Below are 23183 nucleotides of genomic sequence, written 5' to 3'. Positions count from 1 at the left end.
TCTGAGCTTCTAAGGCACTTTTGAAAGCTAAACAATTATTCTTCTGATCTATCAAACCTCTCATCTTTCTTCTAAAATACGCTATATTGTCACTTTGAAAGTGAGCAAAAAGTTGGAGAACAGGCCTTTCTTATTCTCTTGCGTAATATCAAATACCAGTCTCCTCCTGAACTTCAGGCAACTTGATAGCTTCATTCTTACGCTTTCAGGTGCACTAACTTCTCTCCAAAAAAAGCACATTATATACATACATACAAATGCAACTATAAGGCAGCATTATGCAAACTCTTAAAGAACAAGCAGTTATGAAATGACTACAGTTCTCTCGGCACAGCACCACAAGGTAGAAGTTTGCTGTGAAAACCGGATTACCAATGACAACAACTAATGCTTACCTTTCACACTGTGTTTTCCCTTCGGCAACTTCGTTATGTGAGAAGCATTCTTTAGCTCGTACCTGGACAGCACAAAGAACAGATAACAGCATTTTACGTTTCTCTTACACCATCTTGGTGAAAAAGCACATTTTTTCAGGCTTCAGTTTATAGTGAGTTAATAATAAAGTTAATGTAAATTCTACTCTTTTGGAACACAGCATTATTAGAGCTGTAGTATTCCTTCTTTGTCTCAGTTACTCATTTTAATGATATTGGCATTTAATGTAACATCCTACACCAGCAACACTGAGCTTCCCCAAATAATTTTCATTTAAAAAAAACCCAAAAAACCAAATCCTCCCTTGTTTTTAAGGAAAATCGAAGTGCTCTTTTTTGCTCCAAAGAAAAAGCTTGCTATTTCAGCATCACCTTCTACAGTAATAAGTTACTATGTTTGGCAAATGCTCTTCTCAAGTTACTTACATATTTCCAAGGGCAACTTCTCCCAGTAGTATTAGGCCTATGGGATCAGCTTGAGATGTGTGACAGTAATTGGCACTCTTGGATACCATGTCTGCAAAATAGATGCCCTTTCCAAACATGTAGCCGGTCTGCAAGCAGCAAAGAAAGGAGAGGGAAGGGGGGGGGTGAGGAGAAAAAAGGACTGGAACAATAACACAAAGGTAGCATTGAATCCACCTGCCTGACCTCCCAGGAGAGCAGAACTGTGACACAAGCTCTTGCAGACACTGGTCAGCAACCACTCTCGACACTCAACAATATTTGCACATTCACAGATAACATCAGGTCCTCCTCACCCAAAAATTCTCTTATTTAGGACTCTGACTGTGGCCATCTTTGGCGACACAGATGGAAGCCAGAGAAGGGATCTGCTTCACGTACCACAGGAGCTTCAGGGGGAGCTATCCGGAGACCCTGCGAGAGGATACCAGCAAAGTTGGTAGTTCGGGAACCGTGCCACAGCAGTTGGCGATTATGAAGCTGCTTAAATGGCTTGTACCGCTGACTCTCTCCTTCACGCTCAATCCTGAAGATCTTCAATTCCCAACGGGATAGGAGAAGAAAGAGAAAACAACCAGACAAATAAACCATTACCTTCATGCAACTAAGCAGATGAAAATCACTCAATCATGAACAGAAATTAGTCTGCTAGAAAAACTGATCTGAAAGGTATTTAGTATTTGCAATCTGCTACATCACGCTAGCTTTGATTACACCGTACTTGTTCTTGATTGCTCCTCCACCTTCCCTACAAGATTCTCATGAGATGATAGTTTTCTGAAAAAAATCATTTTAGGAACTAAGCTTCAGCTCTGGAAGACAATCCCCTTCCTCACCCTTTTTTTGAGGCCAGTTAAAATAAAAGACACCTCAAAAGCAAGACACCTCGGTGAGCTTAGACTCATCTGTTTGCCTAGGCTTTTGCTATTCTTAGTAGTCTACCAAACCATTCCTTCAACAAGGGAAACTTGAGAAGCTACTCAAAAATAATAATAATAAAACCACCACCACCACCAAGTAACTTATATAAGCCAATTTTTACGTAATTAAAGCCCACTCCTCCCCGTTCTTCCAAAACTTACATCCACAACTTTGAGGTCATATGCATTGTGAGTAGCAGCATGAGTATTTTTCACATATTGTTTTATAATCTTGGCTTCTTCTGAATCTTTGTCAACAACCTGCAGAGAGGAGAATAAGAAAAATTCCTTAAAAACAAAAGCTACCAGGTCTGGTATAACATTTGAGGATATCCACCCTAAGCTTGCAATTCCCCAGTATAGGCCTCCTCTGTATTATATCATTAGGTAGACATTTATATCAAGCTGGAGAAGTTATGCGAGTATACAGAGAGCGCTCAATCAAAGAAGAGTTGAGGCTGGAAGGCATCTCTGGAGTTCGTTTAGACCAACCCCCTGCTCAGAGCAGGGTCGATTAGAGCAGGTTGCCCAAGGCCACGTCCAGTCGGGTTTTCAGTTTCTCCAAGGGTGCAGACTCCACAGTCTCTCCAGGCAACCTCCTTCAGCATTTGACCACTCTCACAGCAAAAAAAAAAAAAAAAAAAAAAAAAGTTTCTTCTTAAGTTTAAAATAGAATTTCCTGTATTTCAATTTGTGCCCCTTGCCTCTTGTTCTGTCACGAGGCACCACTAAGGAGTCTGGCTCCATCTTCTCTACTCCTCCCCTTCAAGTATTTATACACCTTGATAAGATTCCCTCGGAGCTTTCTCCTCTCCCAGGTGAACGGTCCCAGTTCTCTCAGCCTCTCCTCATTCGTCAGAGGCTCCAATCCCTTAATCATGTCTTTTGCTGGACTTGCTCCAGCATGTTCACTTGTGGTTTAGTTGAACTGTTATACTCCAGACTAACAGGACATCAGCTGGTACTCATGGTTACTCCTCTCCTTTTATTTCCTTTACCTTAATATCAGTTCGGAGCTTTTCGTAGTTGATGTCAATTGGGTCTTTATCTCCATCTTCATTTCCACCTCTGAGAAGGCTGTAGGCAACCTCAATATCAAGCAGGTTGTCCAGCATCTGCACTTTAGCCTGAATAATTTAAAGAAGTTATTTCATTTGTGCCTTTGACATGTTCAAAAGAATTCCAGAATACCCCAAGTTATAAAAGCATATGCAAATCACTGGCAAAGAACTGCCACCTAACAACACTGCAAGTCTCCCAGTTATCCTGCCAGAGAAACAAGAGGGCTTGGTTAATACAAGGAGCTCCAACAGAGGACAGCTGGTATTTATTCGGAAGGTGCTAACAAATGCAAAGGAGGAGGGCAACTAGAAATCTTTTCCCAAAAGACACTCTGCAGGTAATGCAGGTAAGTAAGTTTGCAGATACTGTTTCCAGGTATTACCAAAGCAGTGGTCATTGGTCATGGCATCCACACATTACCATTAGAGGAGTCTGAAAAAGGTGGTAACACAGAACACAAGCCTGGAAGTCTAAATTCACTGTGTACAGACTTGCCCCGCCAATCACAATCTTCTGCAGGGTTTGTCAAGAAAAAAAGAAAAGAAAAGGTAGTTGGTTTTGTTTCTCTAGTGCATCCTATCGTAAAGGAAAATCCTTAAACTAACAGTTGCCAGTGTGAGAACTCCTACCACATGTACCGCCAGGCTGGTGGAAAGATCCCACATCAGCATTAGCCTTAGCGGTGGACAGGGTTTCCTTCCGGCATCATCTAGCTTTTACAGCACCATTCCTTCCTTCCCTCCCTCCCTCCAAACTCCATATCATACTATCAGTTTCCCACTCCTTCATTTGGTTTTATTTAACTAGACCACTTGGCAAAGATGTGCAATAACAGCATGGGAGCCCTCAGTACTCAGGACAGAATTTCCAAGTTTGCAGTACTTAGTTTCCTCCACTGCCACCCCTAAATCTAAACAGGAAGCCTATTTAGGTTTGCCAATGACTTCAACGTGGGTTGTGGCATCTCAGCATTTCTAGTAGAAAGAGAAAAATGAATAAATGAATGCACAACAAGAGATTCAGCTTTGAAACCAAGACTCTGCCGCAGAGGGGCACCCAAGGGGTTCCACCCAATACATGCTAAAGGTGAGTTTAGCCCAGAGCCCCTCTGTAGATTGCAAGAGAGGCTTCTTTTCAAAAGGTGACTAAACATCCTCTGTGCCAATTTTAGTGGCATGAGAAACCTGCTTATTTACTGACCCTCTGGTAAAATCAGGAGTTATATTTTACACATATCTTATAGATATTCTTATATATATGTAAAGTATATTCTATATATAAAATATTCTGAAGAAAGACAAGTTTATCCACCCCTTTCAAATATTAGGAATTCTTTGCGTTAAATGTCTGACATCAGACCTTCTGCCTGCAATCAACATACTGTTTCCAGTCAATACCTGAATGTATTCTAAATTATTTAGGAGAGGTGGTTTCTTCATCCCAAAGTCATGAGGAATCAGTGTATAGAAGCGGTTGGAGAGGTCCAAGATCTGGGATTCAGAACCACTGTCAGAAACTGCCTAGACAAAACAACAAGCAGCAAAGGAAAACACTGAGCACTGCAGAACAAGTCTCCATAGCAATAGATGCACACAAGATACTTGAGGACTAATAATAATAGGAAGAAATGCAAATAGTTTTAATGCTGAAATTCATATAAGACTAGAAGGGGCAATACCATGAAATTGTTTTTCATATATTAATTCATAATACTTGCACAGAAATACAGTTTCTGGTATAAGACAATCTCATGAGGATTATATCTTCTGGAAGGCAGAAGAAGTGCCTCTGGATATGAACGGGTGCATACGTCAGGCAGGTTCCAGTCTATTTTAACAATTAAAAAAAAAGAACTTCCTGTACCTATGCCTTGCCACGGATCCCAAGCGTATGCTGGAATACTTTTGCAAGTTGTTTAGGCAATATCTAGTGCTTCTTAGAACAGGTCAGGTCATGATGTTTAACATACAGTAATGTCATCAAGCCAGGTCCTTCCCTGTTTCAGCTTAACCTGTACTCTCATCCTCAGACAGACTTCTCTGGGGTGGCACCACCAACTTCCTACTAGACCAAGACGGTGGCTTCCTTTTGCTCAACTCCCACTTATGCCAGTAGCAAGTTTGGCTCAGCCTCAAGCTTGTGCTAGAAAGTATAAAAGATACAAATGCTGCCCAAACTATTACAACAATGAAGAGAACTAACTAGTTTACACATTGAGACCACGTCCTCTTCCTTCTCCAAATATTCTAATTAACAGCACAGGTTTTTTTTATCCAAACCAGTAATTATTTAACTTTCAGTAAAAAGGCTTTTTTTAAATGTGTGCACTCTCTCTCTGTTATCTTTTAAGTTAAGCAAAAGAAATGCAACCTCTAATGCCGCCCCCCCCTGCCACCAGCAATCACCCCTTTAAGTCCAGAACAAATTCTGAATCCCCTGCTTGCTCTAACAACTGCTTCATGCTCACCTGCTGAACCTCATTAAGGATGGAGTACGCGCTCTGAATCTGTCGCTTGCTCAGTTTCCCCAGCGGCATCTTTTGGAGGTCAATCTGATGAAGATTAAAACAATTAAAACCAGGATTTCACTACAACAAAACCATTGCAACATGCCTTGGTCTGGTTTCTAGGAAAGAGAAATCTCTCTCTCCTGGCAGGATTCACCATAAAAAGAATGGAAACATTTGAGAGTTGGTATTAATCTCGGTGGATCAAGGAATGATGTCAGAAGGACACCGAGAAGTCTTCCTATAAACAGGCAAAGGAATACTGTAATAGGAAACTAAACAAGCCTGCTAAAGCAACACAAAAAACAGGGAAGAAAGCATCTGACTAGAAGTTTAACATTAGCCTGGTGTGAGAGGCATTCCTGAATCACTTCAGTAACCACACATTTTGGGCTGACCACTAAAGAGGCAATCTTAATGAAATAGTTCTTCTTCATAAAATAGAACAAGCTGCTCTAAAGATTTCCTTTAGATACAATCCAGACACTCTCTTCCGGGCTTCAACTTTACCCTAACATTACCAAGGGCCAAATGCAAAGAGGTTGCGAGATGCTTCCTATCCAAAGGTGTAAAGAATAACGCTACTAAGCTAAAAATGATGTCTTTGTTGCCTGCATTTTATCTACTGATTTATTTTTAAAAGTTGCTGTTGCTCTGCTAAGCCACTGGCAATGTAACATTGCTCCCTAAGTGAGCAAGTAAATGGTTCCCCCAATCTTAACGCACAGATTTATTTCTCACTCAGTTCCCAAGTTCAGCTGGAGTTGCTTTTGCATTGCTGGAGCTTGGGACACTTTCAGATTTGCATTCTGTCTTCTTGCACAATCCTTCTGAATCCAAAAAGCACGCAAAAAGCTCTACTCCCACTGAACGTTTTACAGAAACCATACATACACACTCTGGACTCTAATAATATTCAGCATAAACCCTGCAGGTCAAAGGACTGTTTACTTAAACTGATGGGCTTAAGGTCCAGCTCAAGGACAGGAGAGCCTAGGAAACTGCATATATCACCTACTATTTATTTGGGTAAATTCCGTATTACTTGTTCACTGTGAAGCTAAGAAACCCAGCTGTAGGCAAGTCTTTAACACAAGCTGAATGCAGAGAGCTACAGAGACTTGCTGTGAAAGCCCTGAAGTAACTTTGCACGAACATTTCCACCCTGTACTGGGTGTAGGAGAACTTTCACCTTTATCTGCAGCTAAGCATAAATATAGCCAGTACTAAGAAGAGCCCAGACAGAATGCAATAGAGAAGACAGGCTTCAAAACTGACAGCGTCTTGGGGATGCTTTTGGAGAGGCATGAAACGAAAGGTTAATAACCTGATGTAAAACAATCTGTAATAGATTTGTAGTTCTCCAACGTTTTGGGCCAGCAAGCGCTGCCAACTGTCAGCCTCTCTTGTTAAGCACCATCCATTCATGTTATTTAATTATTAGCTAAAAAGCATAAAAGATTTGTAAATGATGTGCCATTTAATATGGATGCACAGAATAGGTGTAGATACCTACACTGAACCGATATACCCCCCCAAAACAAGACCTAGTAGACCAGTATCAGCCTCCCGCAGAGTCTAAAAACCAGCCAGAAGACTGAAGTTTGTTCCCTTCCCTGTGAACCATAAGGGACAAACAGTCCTGCAGAGCTGACCTCCCATACGAAGTTACACTGCATCCAAAGCTGTACCATCAGACACGTCAAAAGAGCACAGCAGCCAAGGGGCTGGGCCTGAAACAACGGTACTGCAATTGCTGCCAGATGTACCGACTGTAGCATTAAGTTACCTCCACAGCACAGTTGTGTGCACCAAGATCGTCGTGAGGGGCAACTCGGGAGATGTATTCCCTCAACCCAGGCAAGAGAGGACACCACACTAGAACAGCATAGACTCAGCCCTCTAACCAGCTGTTTCATGCAAGGCAATGCCATGGAGAACTGCATTAAGACTCTGTCCACTTGGTGGAGGGAAAACTCTTACAAGCTAAATTCAAAACAGGAAGAAAAGCCTACCAGTGAAGCCTACTGGCATGTAATGGAAAGACCAAGAACCTGCTACAGTTCTGGCAGAGAGGCTGTGCCTGGATAGAGCGAAATACACGAGATCAGGCTGACTAAAGGAACCAAGCACCCCTTTTGGGAGGATGCACAGAAACTTTTAACGAGGAGAAATATTATTTCCTCTAAAGGAAAACAGCTGTTCAGCAGCAGCAGTATAGGAAGACAAATCTAATAGGAAGACAATCCCATCTGGATGCCCAGGCCTCCTACAGATCTGCAGCTGGCGTAAATTAACATAGCTTCAACAGAGTTCTACAAAGCCAGATGCCATCAGATGATCAGTCCAGTCTCTGGCCAACTCCAGTTATGAAGAATTAATGTTTTAAAAGACTTTGACCTAAACTACTGAAGATGCAGGAGAACACAATTAACCCAAGGTACTATGAAACATCAGCAAGACATCTGAAAGCCTTCAGGTAAGCTGTATAGAATAGCGTGAAACTCATTCTGAAAAGGAAATATGCAAAATACTGATGCAGAGAGCAAATATCACCTATTCAAACATGAAGCTTTAGAGCAGGATAACTAATCTGGTTAAGGAAACTGAAATTGTTATTTTAGAATTAAATCAGTTTGAATGGCTGCATTGAATGAAAACCTACGAGATCTTTGAACAACAGGAAAACTGTTTCTATGCAAGGAAAGCTAGGCAGATGATGCTACCAGACAATTCTTTGAAAGCTTGTTCTAAGCATGGACCGTGAATTACGGAGGAAAGAAAGAGGAAAAGAGGTTATCATTAGAACAAATCAGAAGCGTTAGAAAAAATATCTCGAATTCTACCTAGTTCAGAAGAGGAAACGGACTTTTCGAAAACACATCATTAGTGCCTGTATCAGCTGGCAACATATCTCAAGTCCCAGCTACCTGCTCATTTGCAAGCTAAAGTAGTGGCAGTGCAGCCCCTCTGATTTTAAGGCTATTCTAAAACTTGTGGTGATTTCTGGCAAATATGTTGTACCCTGATTGCAAAGAACTTGCTGCTGGTTGTGGTGTAAAGAAAGAAAGGAGGGGTAGAAGCAGAAAGCATGAACGTGTGTGGTCACCTCAAATTCCACCATCGCTTTCTTCATGCTCTCCACATCAAAGATCATCTTAATAAGCTCCTGGATCGGCTTAGCAAGTTTGGATTTAGTCCCAGCACCCACTGTCAGTTTCCTCACAGCTTCTTCATCCTGGGAGGAAAAAATAGTATCAGAACTACCAAAATTACAAAAGGATAAAGGTAACAAGCTGGCTGCCATGGTAACCACTCAAAACCAGTCTACTGTATGCATACTATTACTAGCCTGAAGTTCATGGGGAGCGTGGGACATTGCTTTGACATTTTGTGGTGACGAAGGTTTAAAAATCCACTTATTCAGTAACTTGGCACACATGTTTCAAGAGGTGCTACAGTGAAATGCAACTGAAATGAATGGAATGTGAACTTTGTGTGCATTTCTACTTCACCTCAAGCAACAGTATTAATTATTCCCCCCTCCCCCCCCCAAAGCATTCTGCTGTATAGAGAGACCTTGGTACGAGAAAAAAAATAGCGTGATTTTACTTCATAGCTTTTAGGATAAAATAGAGGCATAATAACTAGCTTCACCAAGTTATTTTTTAAATAAAATCTGTCATAGATGAGTACAGGAATCATCAGCTGGCCACAATATTATCTAGCTGCTTTCATGGTTAGTGTTTCACCAATGCAAGATCTGCCAGATGCTTCAAAGCATCACTGTACTTTGCAGTTTAACAGACACTCTGTTGATGCAACATTCTACAATATTCGAATTACCAGAAATAATGCTAAAATATCGAGTGCTTCACATAGAAAGATGATACCCAGTCATTTAGCCACAGAAAAATGCAGTGGCTAGAAAATACATTCTCCATTATCCTCATAGCTATTAACAGCACTCAATTATTTCATCTAAAGATAGTTTAGGCGAAGGGTAGGTCTTTAAATAAACACAAACACCCACTGGGCAGAAGGAAGAAAATTCTTATTTAGCTTATTTAAATAGCCAGATCTCACTGGCAATGAATAACTTCTCTTTTTCTGTCTGCTCAATATGGGCACTGAGCAGAATGATGCATAGGATTTGCCTCACCGTTTGGGCGCATTTTTGACGCGGAAGACAGATAAAAAGTACCTATTTTAAATAGGAAAAAAAATTGTGGTTTCAGACAGGGAAGCATGTGAAATTACTGTTGAATTAATTTCAAATTAAAACTACAACCTTAAAACTACACAGAGTAAACAGAACAGAGTCCTAAAGCGGCTTTAGACTTGACACGGTAAAACCATGGTAAAAAATAGTTTAGTCTTCCAACACAGCTTTTTTCCCCACCTCTTTACATGCTTGACTACTTGCATCTACTCTGCAGCTCTCTTTCTGTAGCACATAGACTATGCAACAGTTACTTTCCTAATAAAGTAACTGCACCAGCAGGAAGAACCTCAATATTTTGGTTGGAATCACCTGCCTCCCCTGACTGGACAGTTTCTTCTACAATGCTATGAATTCTTACACACACAGAATAGGACATACAATGACATACTTCTCCTTCCAGGGGTCTCCTTGCTGGGCTTACATTAATAACCTGTGTAACAAACACCTGCACTTCATTCCACAGGTTTATTAAAGTATAAAAGATTCAACAGTGCAGGATATAACAGAGAGCAAAGTAGCTGAGCAATGCTCCACCTGCCACATGGACATTTTGGAGTTACCTGTCCATAATCAATTTCCAGTGGGTAAAATTTTTTTGGATATTTAGTGAAGTTCTTTGAATGCCAAGAATTGCCAGTTTTCTCTTCGTACAAATTCAGAAAGTGCTCAACAGCGTCCTCTTTTGATGGCATCTGCTCCAGCTTGTTACTCCCGATCACAGTGCCCACGCGACCCCAAGATCTGAACACCCAGTATCTAGAGAAGTGAAACGTGAGAGAAGAACAGGCGTAAGATCTCTGGCTCTAGATCTCGGTCCAGATGAAACTGATCCTGCACCAACCATGTGGTTGAGTGCAAATCACCTGTTTGCATACCATTAATACAGTAGCTGATTTATCACAGAGTAGCATACACACACATAATGGAAGATGTTCTCGACTGCAGGAGAGCAATAAAAGAAAATAGTCACCACAGAGTCTTCAGTCTTAGCGTTCAGACTATTCGGGTCATTTCTTCAAAAAAACCAAACAAAACCCAACAACAACAACCACCCAAAACCACCCATACACAACACTATGCATCTTTAAGCCTGCAACTCAAAATCCTAGAGTTCAGACTCAGACAAACCTACTAAAACCTATTAAAATAGAAGTAAATCAAGTCTTTTTCTGTATTTTTGACACCACCTCGGGTAAGGGTCCTTATTATTGTAGGGATAAAAAAAATAACCTTTCCAGTCTATCAGGTACAACATGCTGACTCGGTCCTGAATCACAGATCAGATTCAGATTCCAAACAGAGGAGCCAGCAAAAGCTGATTATGGACAAAGTACAGCACAACTAAATCCAGAGCTGAAACAGGGTCATTACTGATAGCCATTAGCTCTCCTGAATTACTGCATATCCCTTACTTGCTTGGGGGACCAGTACCATTAAGAAAGAACCCTCCACATTTCTTTATCTGTTTTTGGTAATGCAACCACCAGCCAGCTCTGCCATACATCAGATGGGACTGGAAAACTAAAGACATCATTGTTCTCTGATTGATTTCAGTGCATTTTTTTAAGCCTCACGATACCAATTCGGGACTACCTAACAGTGGAACTGCCCGAATCTGGTTTTGTTTCGCAAGATTACAGCTCTGCAATTAGAGGACAAAAGTAAACGGAGAACATGGGAGAGACCTTCAACGTGGCAGATTTCAATGGCCCCCCTATCAGCCAGCTAACCTAATCATACCCACTACATGTCACTTGCTCATCCCAGGATACAGGAATGAATCCCTCCAGATGTGATGCAGCAAACTTACTCACCTCCCAACTTTGGTTTTGTCCATACCACAAAGAAAAGTCCCCATACAGAGCAGGGATCTCCCCAGAAGATGGTTTTTTTTTTTTTTTTTTTAAAAGAAAACACATGCATCTATCTGTATCGCCTCACAAAGACATTTTTACTCATATTTTGCTTTTATAAAAAGCACAATCTGATATTTATTGGAAAAAAACAAACAAAAATATTTCTAGGGAGAACTAAACTCACCTGCTCTCCCTGTCATCCTCTAGCAGTTGAAGTTTATAATAGGAATTTGTTCCTTTCACAATATCTACTAGCCCAAGGGTTGCACTGAAAATCTTTCCACCTTTTTCAAAGACATGAGCAGAATCCTCCAAACCTACAGAGGAAATAAATTAGAACACAGAGGAGGTTAGAATCTTAAGTCTCCTTTCTGAACATGTGCTCACCCAGATGTTTCATATAGTTGTGCAAATCTTAACAAAAATACTGGAAAAACAATGATCATAGGCTGATTCAACACTACTTGAGCCATTTTTTCTTTTTAATAAACTGCAAGCACTTTTGAGAGATACTCGAGTAAATCTCAACTCCAGCTTGGAGAGGAAAAAAAAAAAAAATCAGAACTTTTGGCAAAGGACAATCTAAAACCTAGTATTTAACACTGCATGACTAACTAGAGAAATTCTTGACAGAGGGCTTTGCAGGTGTTCTTTAGGAAAATGGACTGAAAAGCCTAGGGCTAGCCACAGACGTAGCATGAATTCTCAGAAGACCTGCCGTGCACTGTAGGTTTTGGAGAGTAGCACCAAGTACCCCCCAAAAGAGGCTGGACCCAGCTGCAGCCTTTCACGCCAGACCTGCAGCCTCTGGGGCCTGGGCCTTCATTCCCTCTACTGAAGGGCACCCATGAAGCTGAACTAGGTGCACTCCCTAGTTTCAGATATCCTGAGAACCGCACTAGAAAATGCTGGAACATTCAGATTTGGGCGCTAATCAATATCCTCACTTTGACAGCAAGAAAAAACAAACAGTTAAAAAAAAATCTACTTTCCACTTTTATGATTAGGAATTCAAAACCCTCGTCCTTTTACAGAAAAATCCATTTTGCAAGTGACCATGGATCCTAGAGACTACAGCGCAGGCACAGCCATTTCTGTCACTCACCAGAATCAGGATCTACTGCCGCTCCGCCTTTAACCGTTAGCTTCATTTTCTTTTCAGACTTGCTGGGACCTGCAGGGAAAGGGAGTTAAACTTTTTTTCCAGGCACACAATGTAAAATTTGAACTGAATCAACATTTACATTCTCAATTTGTGTAGTTATCACCCTAAAAGACTTCAAATCAGATTCTGAGTATAAGAAAGGTAGTACTTCAGTGGCTTTTCACCTGGCTTTAGCAGCCAATTCACACCCCTCCCCATCCCACATTGTAATTTAAATGAAAGATAAGATCTCCCAATGTTACCTATTTTCTCCCTTTTGGCCTAAAAAGGTGGACTGTATTGCTTTTTTCATCTGCATGGAAGAGGAAACATTGTATCTGTAGTTCTGTTTAAGTGGGACTTAAAAAATCTTGCAGGCTATGTGGGACATACACGTCCCTTGGAGATCCTACTGCTGTGAGATAGTCTGGTAATAACACACCCAACTGCAAGACAGAAACCAAAGTTTCAAGGACACGAAGCAGCATGGTTGCTGAAGACAGGTGAGCAGACCAGATATTTTGTTCACTTTCCATCATTAATAGTGCAAACTTGCTATAGCTTAGGTGAAGAATGCCACTGGTGTTGGATTTTTTTCCCCTCTGTTTAAAAGAAAAAAAAAAAAAAGTTATGTTCTACATGCAGTAGAACAAAGATTCATTGCTCCGGACCCCGGCATTTTCTCTCTTAGGGGCCCTCCTGCAGGGTCACAGTAGTGTCGGTCACGTCTTGGCACACCAAAACCTCCACGGAACTGCAATGCTGACGGAGACTGGCAGAGGAACTGAGGTGTTAGGAGGAAGAGCCTGGGCTGATGCCAAGAAACCCAAAGCACATACAGAACTGAAAAATCTCTGAAGCAAAAAAGAACTACAGGAAGTAACAGCCACTTCAGGACAACTTCATGATCACTTGCCTTGGGGTTTCATTGTTTAAATTAATCACGGGGAAAAGGGCAGAGAACTCAGGAAAGAGTGAGGCTGGACTATATCCAGGTGTGCTTTGTATATGCAGCACTGAACAAGCCTGCGGAGAAGTGACCACTTTGCTATTCACCTTGTTCTTCTTTGACTTTCCCAGCACTCTTTGTATTTGAGGGTTTGCTGCACCTCCCATCTACAGAGACCTCCTGGTGCTCCATTTTCACCTCTGCACCCCAGGGCGAAAGCGCATGGAGAGAGAGAAGCTCCTGAAAGCCCTTGCTGGAAGATTTCACATCCTGAAGAAACTCCTCTGAGACCACGCGGACTTTGGCTTCCTTCACTTCTTCCATCTTCTTGTTCATTTTCTCTATATCTTCTGCAAAGGCAGGATGGGAGAGAAAAAGCATCAGGTTTCAGACTTCAGCCCCCACCTCTGGCCATCATTCATGGCCATGCAACGCTCTGAGGAAATGCAGTTCCACCACATTTCGGATTCACCAGGTTCTTTGGAAAGCCCCAGCAACCCACCGTGTTTTACCTTGCTGGTCTAGCAAGGTAGACCAGCTCCAGCTCCTGTGGCTGGAGCTGCACAGCCCCTCCTGGGCTGCCCGGCAGGTGGGAGCTCTCCTATCTCAGTGCTCAGTACAGGACTTCAAGTCCAACAGGACACAAGAGCAGGCCCATAGCTGCTGGCAGAGGAAACCCAGTTCAGACACACAGCCCTGTTGAGCTCAGGGGCTGCTGCCTTCAAGCACCTACGGCTGGCTCTGGGGCTTCTCTAAAGCAAGCGCGGGCAGAACCCACAGTGCCTTTTGTCTCACCGAGGGTGGCCGGCACATTGCCAAGGTCTGCATGCAGAGACCTGAGCTCCAGCCACCGCAGACCTGACAGAGCCTTATTGCACAACCCACAGGATTAAAGCCCTAGCTAAGCAAAATTCAAACAACACACATCTGTCTTTACCTTTCCAAGCACACTATGACCATGTGTGCACACAAACACATGCCCTACCCCAAACACTATTCAACTGAAAGATGACAGTCTGTCCTCTCTAACTCACTCAGCTCTGATACCAAGTTACCAATAAACAAAGCAAGGCTGCTCACTTGGTGTGCTGATGCACAGGGTGGCCTTGTTAGCGCTTCCCGTCATCTTTCCTCCCAGGTCCTCCACAATGCTCTTCACCTCCTCCTTGTTTTTGGACAGCTTTCCGAGAACCAAGATCTTCATGTTGGTCAGTGGTTTATCTAGGGGGTTGGAAACAACGCAGTATGTTAGCAACAGGCACAGAGCTCCCCCAGACAAATAACAACCACAGTGGGACAGAACGCCGCAGGCTCAGGAAGACTGGCCCAACAGGAGGAGACAAGGGTCTAAGCAGATCTGACCTGTGCTAGGCAAGTGGGAGAACAGCTCCCTTTCCCCTAGAAAAGGGCCACAAAGCCCAGCATCTGCCAACACGCAAAAGGGTTCCTCGGGAAGGGATGGAAAACAAGGAAGAGGGATATGTAGCTGCATTATTCGCCTGCAACTTTTTCTATCGGTCTACTTCAGCATAGCACTACTAGAGACCCTGCACCACTTCTCAACGCCTGGACAGCATGGGAGAAACTCACTGTAACATGAAAGCTCCTGCTTCTTCAAAAGCAAATTTGTTTTTGAGGAGCTGGAGAAGGAGGATCGCCTCTCACACATCACAGTGCTCCCACATGTTACACGATACCTTCTGGTCTTGATCTTACAGACAGCACAAGGTTTTAAGTCAACTGAATCGTGCAAACCCCATAACAAGTCAGGAGGCAACCAACTAGGGCGCCATCACATTATAGTGCAAACTCTGATGCAATGAGCTTTGCAACACAGGTAGCCCAAGGACACTGCAAGTGTCTAAGAGCACATCTGCACTGCTAAAGACAAATGGTATTGACTTTGTTTTTTTTCTAAACATACAAATTAGTTAGGCTGCTAGCAACCAAGTAACTCAAGTTTAATCCTGGTCAACAGCTTGAGTTTACCTTTAGGGTGTAGTACTGGGGTTGGAATCAACTTGCTAATCAGAACCAAGACCTAGGCTACTTTGTCTTCATTGCTACAGTAACATGATTTGGCTAAAACTAATGGGACAGAATTCCTCCCATCCTTTTCACCACAAAACAATAACCTCTTGCTTCCCAAAAGCATGGCCAGGACTCAAGTCAAGTTCTTAGCTGACAGGTCACATCATTAAAGCAGGTAACTCGTTCCAACAGCCTACATGGCATTGCTGGAGCCTAACCTTTTGCCACTTTGCAGGATGGAGACAGCATATCTATTTTGCATAAGGGAAGTCAGTGTTTGGTAAAGCCAAATCCAGAGAGAGGATTTTAACTTCTTTTCCATAAATCTTAACACTGGATGTGGAGTATTTGGGACTGTGGATGTTCCCAAAAGAACCTAAGCAAGAAAGTATTTCACAGCAGGTCTCATGCAGGACACACTGCAGAACATGGGCCTCGAAGTTTTTGATTCATTGCAGGCACATCATTACCTCACCACCATCAACACCTCAAAATGAATTTTAAGACAACTACCAGGATCCTGAGCGCCCATCCCCAGAAAAAACACCATAACAGGGTCTACCTACGCCAGAAAGACGAAGCACAAGAAACTCCACTATGGTGCGCCAGGAGAGCTCAGCCTGTCTGAAGGCAGGGGGAGAACAGCAGACAGCACAGGATGGCTTATACATCTGGCCAGAAGTTGCTTTACACACTGTCCTCATCTCCTGGAAGGAATAAATCACTGGAGCCAGAGGAAGATGTTTCCTCAAACTTGCTGGACGCAGAGGCGAAGTTTCTAAGAAACGCACTCTCTTCTGCTCGAACTCCTATTACAAGACCTGATATTTGCCCTTCTTCTCCCTGTTTCCATAGCTGGGCAGCAACAACTCCAAAAATTCTCCAGAAACGTTTCCCTTTCCAGCAGGTCTCGTTTTATTCTGACCCATGCCCAGCTAGTGGCTTACCTCTGGGTGTGGACACGGTTTCTGTCAAAGGAGCAGACGCAGATGGAGGAGGCACAGAGTTCATAGTTGCAGCCTCTGGAGGGAATACCCTGTCCTGCTTTTTACACTTAAATTTCTTGAGATAGGGGATTTCCCGGAACTCCTGTGCGATGGAAGCACAAGTAGAATTTAAAAACAACAAATGCTGTTACAAGACTTAAAGACTAAATCTAGCATTGGCCAGATCTTGGCATTTACTGCAGGTCTCAGAAAGGATTTCTGAGACATTCAGACTAAAGTAGGCAAATACCCATCTTCCTGACTAAGGAAACAAAGCTAAAAGAAGGAAAATGACTAGCTTCGAATGAAATCCGCAACATCTCTTTCAATTCACGGTTACTGGAAAACATTTTGTTATCCATCGGCTGCTTACCACTGCATTTCCCCACTGTCACAGCTGTTTAGAATTGCAGCAAGTTCTGCTCTCTAGCATCCTACTCCTCCTGCTGCATATTCAACCTCTTTACAAGAAAGAGCATCAGTTAAGAGATGTGCTTCAGATTGTCAAATTTGCAGTAAACACTCACCTTTGGGATTATCCAGTCTTTCCTGTTGGGTGTCTGTGTTTTAGCAACACACTTAGTCCAGGCAGTAATATCCCCTGAACAGTAATATGCATCACTCTTGAAGACAAACTGCCCCTTACACTCCTCGCAGGGAAGCAGAGCTCCAAATGCCATCCCATCTGCTACTCGGTCCAAAATCTAAAGCAACAAAGAATGCAAAACAGGTCATGGCAGAAAGAGGCTGGAAGCCTGCATGCTACAATAGACTGGGTTGGACAAGGGAGAAAATTGTATGGCTGCTGGCCCACATACGTAGACATTTCCAGCACTTCCTGTCACGTGCACATTGCACATCAACCAAGGCTCTCAAACCTATTTGATTCACAAGGCTTTAAAGACACGACACTAAGTTTCCCCAATCACATTGGACCTGCTCGCACCTGTGACTTGCAACCTCTCCTATCTGGACTCTGCATTCAAGACAGCATGCCTACTACACTGCACCTGACCAGGCAACAGTGCAGAAACAGCAAAGGAAGAGACAAGACATTGCACCTGAGTACTTAGGTGGGAGGGCTGGTTCAGGCAATCCCAATTTTCCTACCCAGAGAGTGCTTCTCGACTACTCTGCGTCTGGACACTTATCACATCCCATCCCAAACTCCGTATACAGAGTCTTCATAAATACATGCCACAACCAACTTGCTCTTAAAAAGCCAGCAGCAACAAGACACGGACCAGTTTGTGCACAGCAGAATAAGGACACATCACTGAGATCAAGGAATTGAATTGGGCAGACACCACCACACAGCTCCTTCCTAAGTGCATAACAGCAATATCATCAGAGTCCAGGGACAAAAGGACTGGGTTTGGCACTCAATTTCTGTCTGCCGTGTTATGCTAGGAAAGCGCTTCAGACTCGTGGACCTTGCAGGAATATCAGTTTGGGTCAGCTTCACCGATTCAAGGATCCAGTACACACGCAAAGCAACTATGCCTCAACTCACAGCATTCTCCCCAGACGGCACTTCCTGCTTGTTGGCTATCAGCAGCTCTTTCAGGTCGTTAGTGGAGCAGACCTTCCTCAGCTCATCCTTGATGCCCCAGATCAGCTCCGTCTGCTCCTGTAGACAAAAGCTGGCAGTTTAGGCACTTGCAGTCAATAACTTTCTATGAACAACACTCCTGAAACTGCAGTACGTGGACAAGGTTTCAACAAACCCATGGTTTTAAAACAGCCTGTGAGAAATGGAAAGTCACATGTTTTACTACAAACACCTGAAACAGTTCTTTACAGTCACACGCTTCAGAGTTCAGTATGAATATAAGAACACACCATGGCTGCAACGCATCTTGTCTCTTCTCAAGATCGCACATGGGAAGGACAACCTTGTGGGATTCTGTACATACCAGTGCCTCTCCGTCATGTACGCAGGCAAAAAATGCCATGGAGTAACATTTACAGCACTATCCCACAGAAAAAGAAAAAAATCATATTAACAAGGCAGCTAATTTTCAGGTAGAGTGGAATCCGTGGTTCTATCACGCTTTACCTTTGGTGAGTTCTCAAAAGCCTTTGTAAATATCACTAAACTAGTTCACACTGCAAAAAGCAGAGATATCGATGTACCCAAGCCATGCAATAAAACACAAGTCCCAAATGCTGATAGGTGGTGTCCTTGTTTTAAGCCACAAGAGCGTAAGAGGAATTTCTACAGATCAGCCTCTTCAAGCATCGCAGATGAGACTGGACATTCTTTTGGCCTTTCCACCAAAGGTAACAGGGTTAGGCAGCAAAGAAATGTTCTAAAAACATCTCAGGTAGTGTCTGAATGTGTTTTTTCATCAGCTGTCCTCACAGACGACGTCTACTCTGTGACAACTGGTTAGCAGTGTGTTAAACTTCTTCCCCTCCCCCCAGTGTCAATGGTCATGCTTGATGAAATACTGCTAAAAACCCCCATTAAGTGAACATGGGCCCAAAGCTAATCCCGATCCCCAAAATAACTTGATGTGTCCTGAATGTCTGCGTTTCAGCATTGAAACCTGGATAATGTCTCACCTGTGCTTCACTAGAGATTAAGCTACCACCACACACACACACAAAAAAGGAAACTTCAACTCAAAGGCAGATGCACCATTTTTCTACAGCAACACCGAGACTTTAACAGCAGCTTTTGCTGAAATTGATTTTTTTTTAGAGAGTACTTAGGCCAGACTTCCAATGACTACAAAATTCCTGAAGCTCCCTCAGGAATTCTTCCCACAATATTCTAGAAAACAAAAGGCAGAAAGCTGTGATTTATCATACTTTCTACTGAAGAACTGAACACAGCTCCCCGGAGGGTGAAGAAGGTATGACTTTCATTAATCTAGATAACTCTCTTGTTTAATTTTTACAATAAGCTTTTTATTGAGTTCCTAGCTCTTCTGCAACGGTATTCAGTCTCCGAGTTTCAGCTGCTACAACCAGACAATACAGGAAAGACCACAGAACCAACTTCCCTGAGAGAAAAGGCATTTAACCTAATCTACTCGAATCCAATAAACACAAGTCCTAGGGTTTTCCTCCCTCATCTTTCAGGACACAGCCGCAGGGTGAACTACCTTCAGCAAAGCCTTAATGAAAGGGGATCCTGTGTGCCAAGACATGAGAACCGGCTGCCTGCTGTGCTGCAGCCCTGCTTTAATTAGTGCCTGACGCTATGCTCTAAGAGGCAGTTTTACAGACCTGATTAGCTAAAACTCACCTTCAGCAGTTTCTCCTGCTTTGATTCTTTCTCTTTTTCTTTTTTCTGTTTCTTTTTCGCAGTTGCATTTCCATCTACCTCTTCTCCTTTTCTCTTTCTAAGACAGAAAGGAACATGAAAGGAAGTTATTCAAGTGACTGTCCAGCAATTACCAGAGCTCACTTTGCTGACTGCTGATATCTGCAGAGGCTTGAATATGCTGAATTTTGGCAGGCAAGCCCATTTTTCAAATTCCTCAGTGCTAGATTGTAGACACGTACTTGGCTCTGCAAAGGAAAAGCCTTGATCAGGTCAGGTGCACATAGAGCTATTCCACAGGATAACTGCTTGATCTGGCAGAACATATAAAATACTGCAACGCTTCGACTTTCAGGTATATTCATCTACACCTGTATTAGTTACTCCAAAAACATATTTAAGAATCATTGAGTATATCTAAATATACCTCTCCAAATAAGCTGAGGAACTATAGCAAGGCAAGTTAAAAAGACTATTGTGTCTTTCAGCTGCATCAGTAGCTTGATTTTTCAGCTCAGGCAGTACATACTTTTGAGACAAACGACAGCCCACATAGTAACTTTACTAAGCCAGCACACTGGGAAACTAGGTATTTCCCAGCTAATTTCTCTTTAGAGAAGAGTTAAGTCAGGTCTCCGAAATCAGATAGGAGGAACTCTCTGCTTTAAGTTACTTCCAGGCTGATACCGGTTTCACCAATCCGCTACCGTGCAGTTTCGTGCGAGGAATTTTGTTGTTATTAGCTGGGACCTTAGAGCAGAGCAGGGAGAATTTGAGAAAGCTTTGCTCAAGAATGACTGGCAAGAAGAGGAGGCCAAATGAAAGCCAGGAGCATTGCGGCAGATTTCAGAATGACGGAAGACCTCAGTGGAAGATCGCTTCCAGAGACAGGTGTCATCCTCTCGGTCTGCCTGGTTTCAAGATACATTGACAGCAGTAAATGAAATCAGCGCGTGTTTTCGCTACGAGGAAATTTCACCCCACTCGAAGCAGGAGAGACCCAAAACTTGAGGCAGAACATGCACACTGCTTCGATCTCATGCTCGATTTTGAGAGAGCTGCCATCACTGAGGAACATCAGCCAGCCTTCTTTTTAACAAAGAATCTGTAGCTTAACTTTATAAGCTGTGACTGATGGTTAAGACAAAGTAAACGTTCTTTGTAACTCATACTCACAATTTTAGACATTTGACCTTCTAGCTTTGCTACCTTTAAGACTGACCTAGTACTAAAGCTTATAAGCTATAAAGCTGCAGGATGATGTTAAGAGCACTCTCCCCGAAGACTTAGACGTTAGCGACCTGTAAGTTCTAGTAAAACCGTCCTAGGCCCAAGACTGGGCCGAATTCTGAGTTTATTTGCAATGGCTACCAGCAGCCCTTCATTAACACCAAAGACCAAAGCATAGCTCATACCACTTTGCATATCCTGAAGGTGCTAATTTTGTAGCAGATTCCTTCTTTCAGGTGTCCCCCTGCAAGGTCCCATCAGCCTGAGGTGGGGTTGCACGGCAAGTTACCCTGCCCTAGAGGACACACGAAAGAAGCCTCACTTTGCTACCAGCAAATGCTTGTATTTCACAAGGGAAGTTCCATATTGTTTCCTCAGGCGTGCAAGCCTCACCCAGGGCAGCATGGCTGGCTACCGCTCAAACGCGGCAGTGCCTTCAAATCCCTTCAGGACAAACAAATTGCACTCTCCTCTCCTTGCCCCTTGCGGGCACCGGAGCAGGGCAAGCCCAGAGTGTCTGCCGAGCCCACAAAGTACAGCATGCCATCCCACAGGGATCACAACTTTGGGAAGTTTTAAATCAGTCACAGCTACCCAGCATTACCTGGGAAAAACATACCAGCTCAACCGCAGAGCGCTCTGCTAAGCCTTCCCAAGCCAGAGGGCTTAGCGATGTAAGCGTTTACGTTGGGTGCTCAAGCACTGGGTTGAATGGGGACCCCAGTTTTTGAAGCACCTCTCTCCAGGCAGCCTCAGAAGCAGGTTGGCTCCAGCAAGCCAAGATTCACTCCTAGGCAGCAACTGGTCTCCTCTCCGAAAGGAGAGGAGCCAGCAGGCAAGCTGCCGGAAGCCAACCGCACCGCTGAGAGGCCCCAGGACCAAGGGAAAGCATCCAAATCCCATCAGTGACTCACGTTTTTGGTGGCTTCTCCTCAGACTCGAGGGGGCAGTGGGCTGCCCTCCCCTGACAGAGCAATTACTGTACCTGTTCCAGCCACTTGAGCAAACTGCACAGCAGGAGCAATCATCTGGATTGCAGGCAGAGGCATAAAGCTGTCAAGCACCATCTTCTGCCAGCAGCCTGGCTATGCCAGAGACTTAGCAAGCACCAGTGATCGTTTTATACAGTCCAGGGAAGGGAAGGGCAAAGCTGAATTCACCTCGCACGTGTATCTACAAGCTACAAATGGGAAGTTTTAGAACAATTGATGAAATGAACGCTCGCTGACACATGCATTCATTTCATCTCCTGTGCCCAGGACCAGACACACTGCACGTTGTGAGCAGCAGCCAGGAGAAAGGGCGCATGCGGTAGCACCTACTGGGGAAGGGCCAGTCTTTACGCATTCAACAGGTACAGTTCAACAACAGCTTGTTTAAAAAGACCAGTACTTACCAGCCAACACAAATCACTTCTTCTCACCTTCACGGGGGATATAGAACTACAAATTTTATCCCAACTTTGAAGAAGCTGAAGAGGTGGCGAACTGGCCCACTCCAGCCTGGCCCCTTCTTACCATCTACTCTATTTTTCATGTTCCCCTCTCTAAAATGAGAGCAAAGGGGAAAGGAGTCATGGCAATCCTGAATAAAGCCAGCAAAAGGCACAAGGAAGAACAGGAACTCCCCTTCTCCTCCTCCTCTCTCTAAAGGACTGAGGGATTGCTCCTGACAGGAGTACTCGCTTTGCGTCTCACGCAACTACTGCATTTAATCCTGCGCTGCATGACGATGTCTCTAGAACGACACTTTGCTTCTGTCCTTAGCGAACGTAATGCAAGACAGCAACTCTACCCAGGCAAGCAAGGCAGAAAAATACAGGAGAGCATTACAGCCTGGAGCAGAAGGGCTAAACATACGCTACCAAAGAAGCGCAGTCCAAGGGTGCTGGCAAGCTGCTCTTGCAGTTCCTACATGAGTAGGGGAGCACTCCTTCCTGCCCAGGAGCCCCCAGCAAGGACACAAGACCTCCTTCCCTGGCACTGCAAAGTGCTGGCCCTCAGGCACGACAGCCCTGAGCCTGGGCGAGGGTCAGGATGTCTCACCCAGAGCTGACTACAGAAAGGAGCCAGGACCCTTGTAGGAAACCTTCCTGTTTTTG

At 43.6% G+C, this 23183-nt stretch overlaps 1 protein-coding gene across 1 annotated transcript in view; it reads right to left on the bottom strand.

Annotated features, from left to right (window-relative positions):
* The window catches only part of PARP1 (poly(ADP-ribose) polymerase 1), a 33916-nt gene that overhangs the window by 3342 nt on the left and 7391 nt on the right, over positions 1-23183 (bottom strand). Inside the window, exons 5-21 of the mRNA XM_068940143.1 lie at positions 19835-19931; positions 18092-18208; positions 17106-17282; positions 16540-16681; positions 14642-14782; positions 13669-13911; positions 12574-12642; positions 11653-11785; positions 10173-10368; positions 8497-8625; positions 5349-5432; positions 4279-4401; positions 2818-2946; positions 1982-2080; positions 1281-1433; positions 861-988; positions 396-457 (exon numbers count right to left, since the gene is read on the bottom strand). Coding sequence (XP_068796244.1) covers positions 396-457; positions 861-988; positions 1281-1433; positions 1982-2080; positions 2818-2946; positions 4279-4401; positions 5349-5432; positions 8497-8625; positions 10173-10368; positions 11653-11785; positions 12574-12642; positions 13669-13911; positions 14642-14782; positions 16540-16681; positions 17106-17282; positions 18092-18208; positions 19835-19931 — 2222 coding nt within the window. The remainder of the gene's footprint in view (positions 1-395; positions 458-860; positions 989-1280; positions 1434-1981; positions 2081-2817; positions 2947-4278; positions 4402-5348; positions 5433-8496; positions 8626-10172; positions 10369-11652; positions 11786-12573; positions 12643-13668; positions 13912-14641; positions 14783-16539; positions 16682-17105; positions 17283-18091; positions 18209-19834; positions 19932-23183) is intronic.

The sequence above is a fragment of the Struthio camelus genome, chromosome 3 (assembly GCF_040807025.1).
Source record: "Struthio camelus isolate bStrCam1 chromosome 3, bStrCam1.hap1, whole genome shotgun sequence".
Lineage (NCBI taxonomy): Eukaryota > Metazoa > Chordata > Aves > Struthioniformes > Struthionidae > Struthio > Struthio camelus.
The sequence above is the reverse complement of the archived record's forward strand: the minus strand, read 5'-3'. Positions and strand labels throughout refer to the sequence as shown.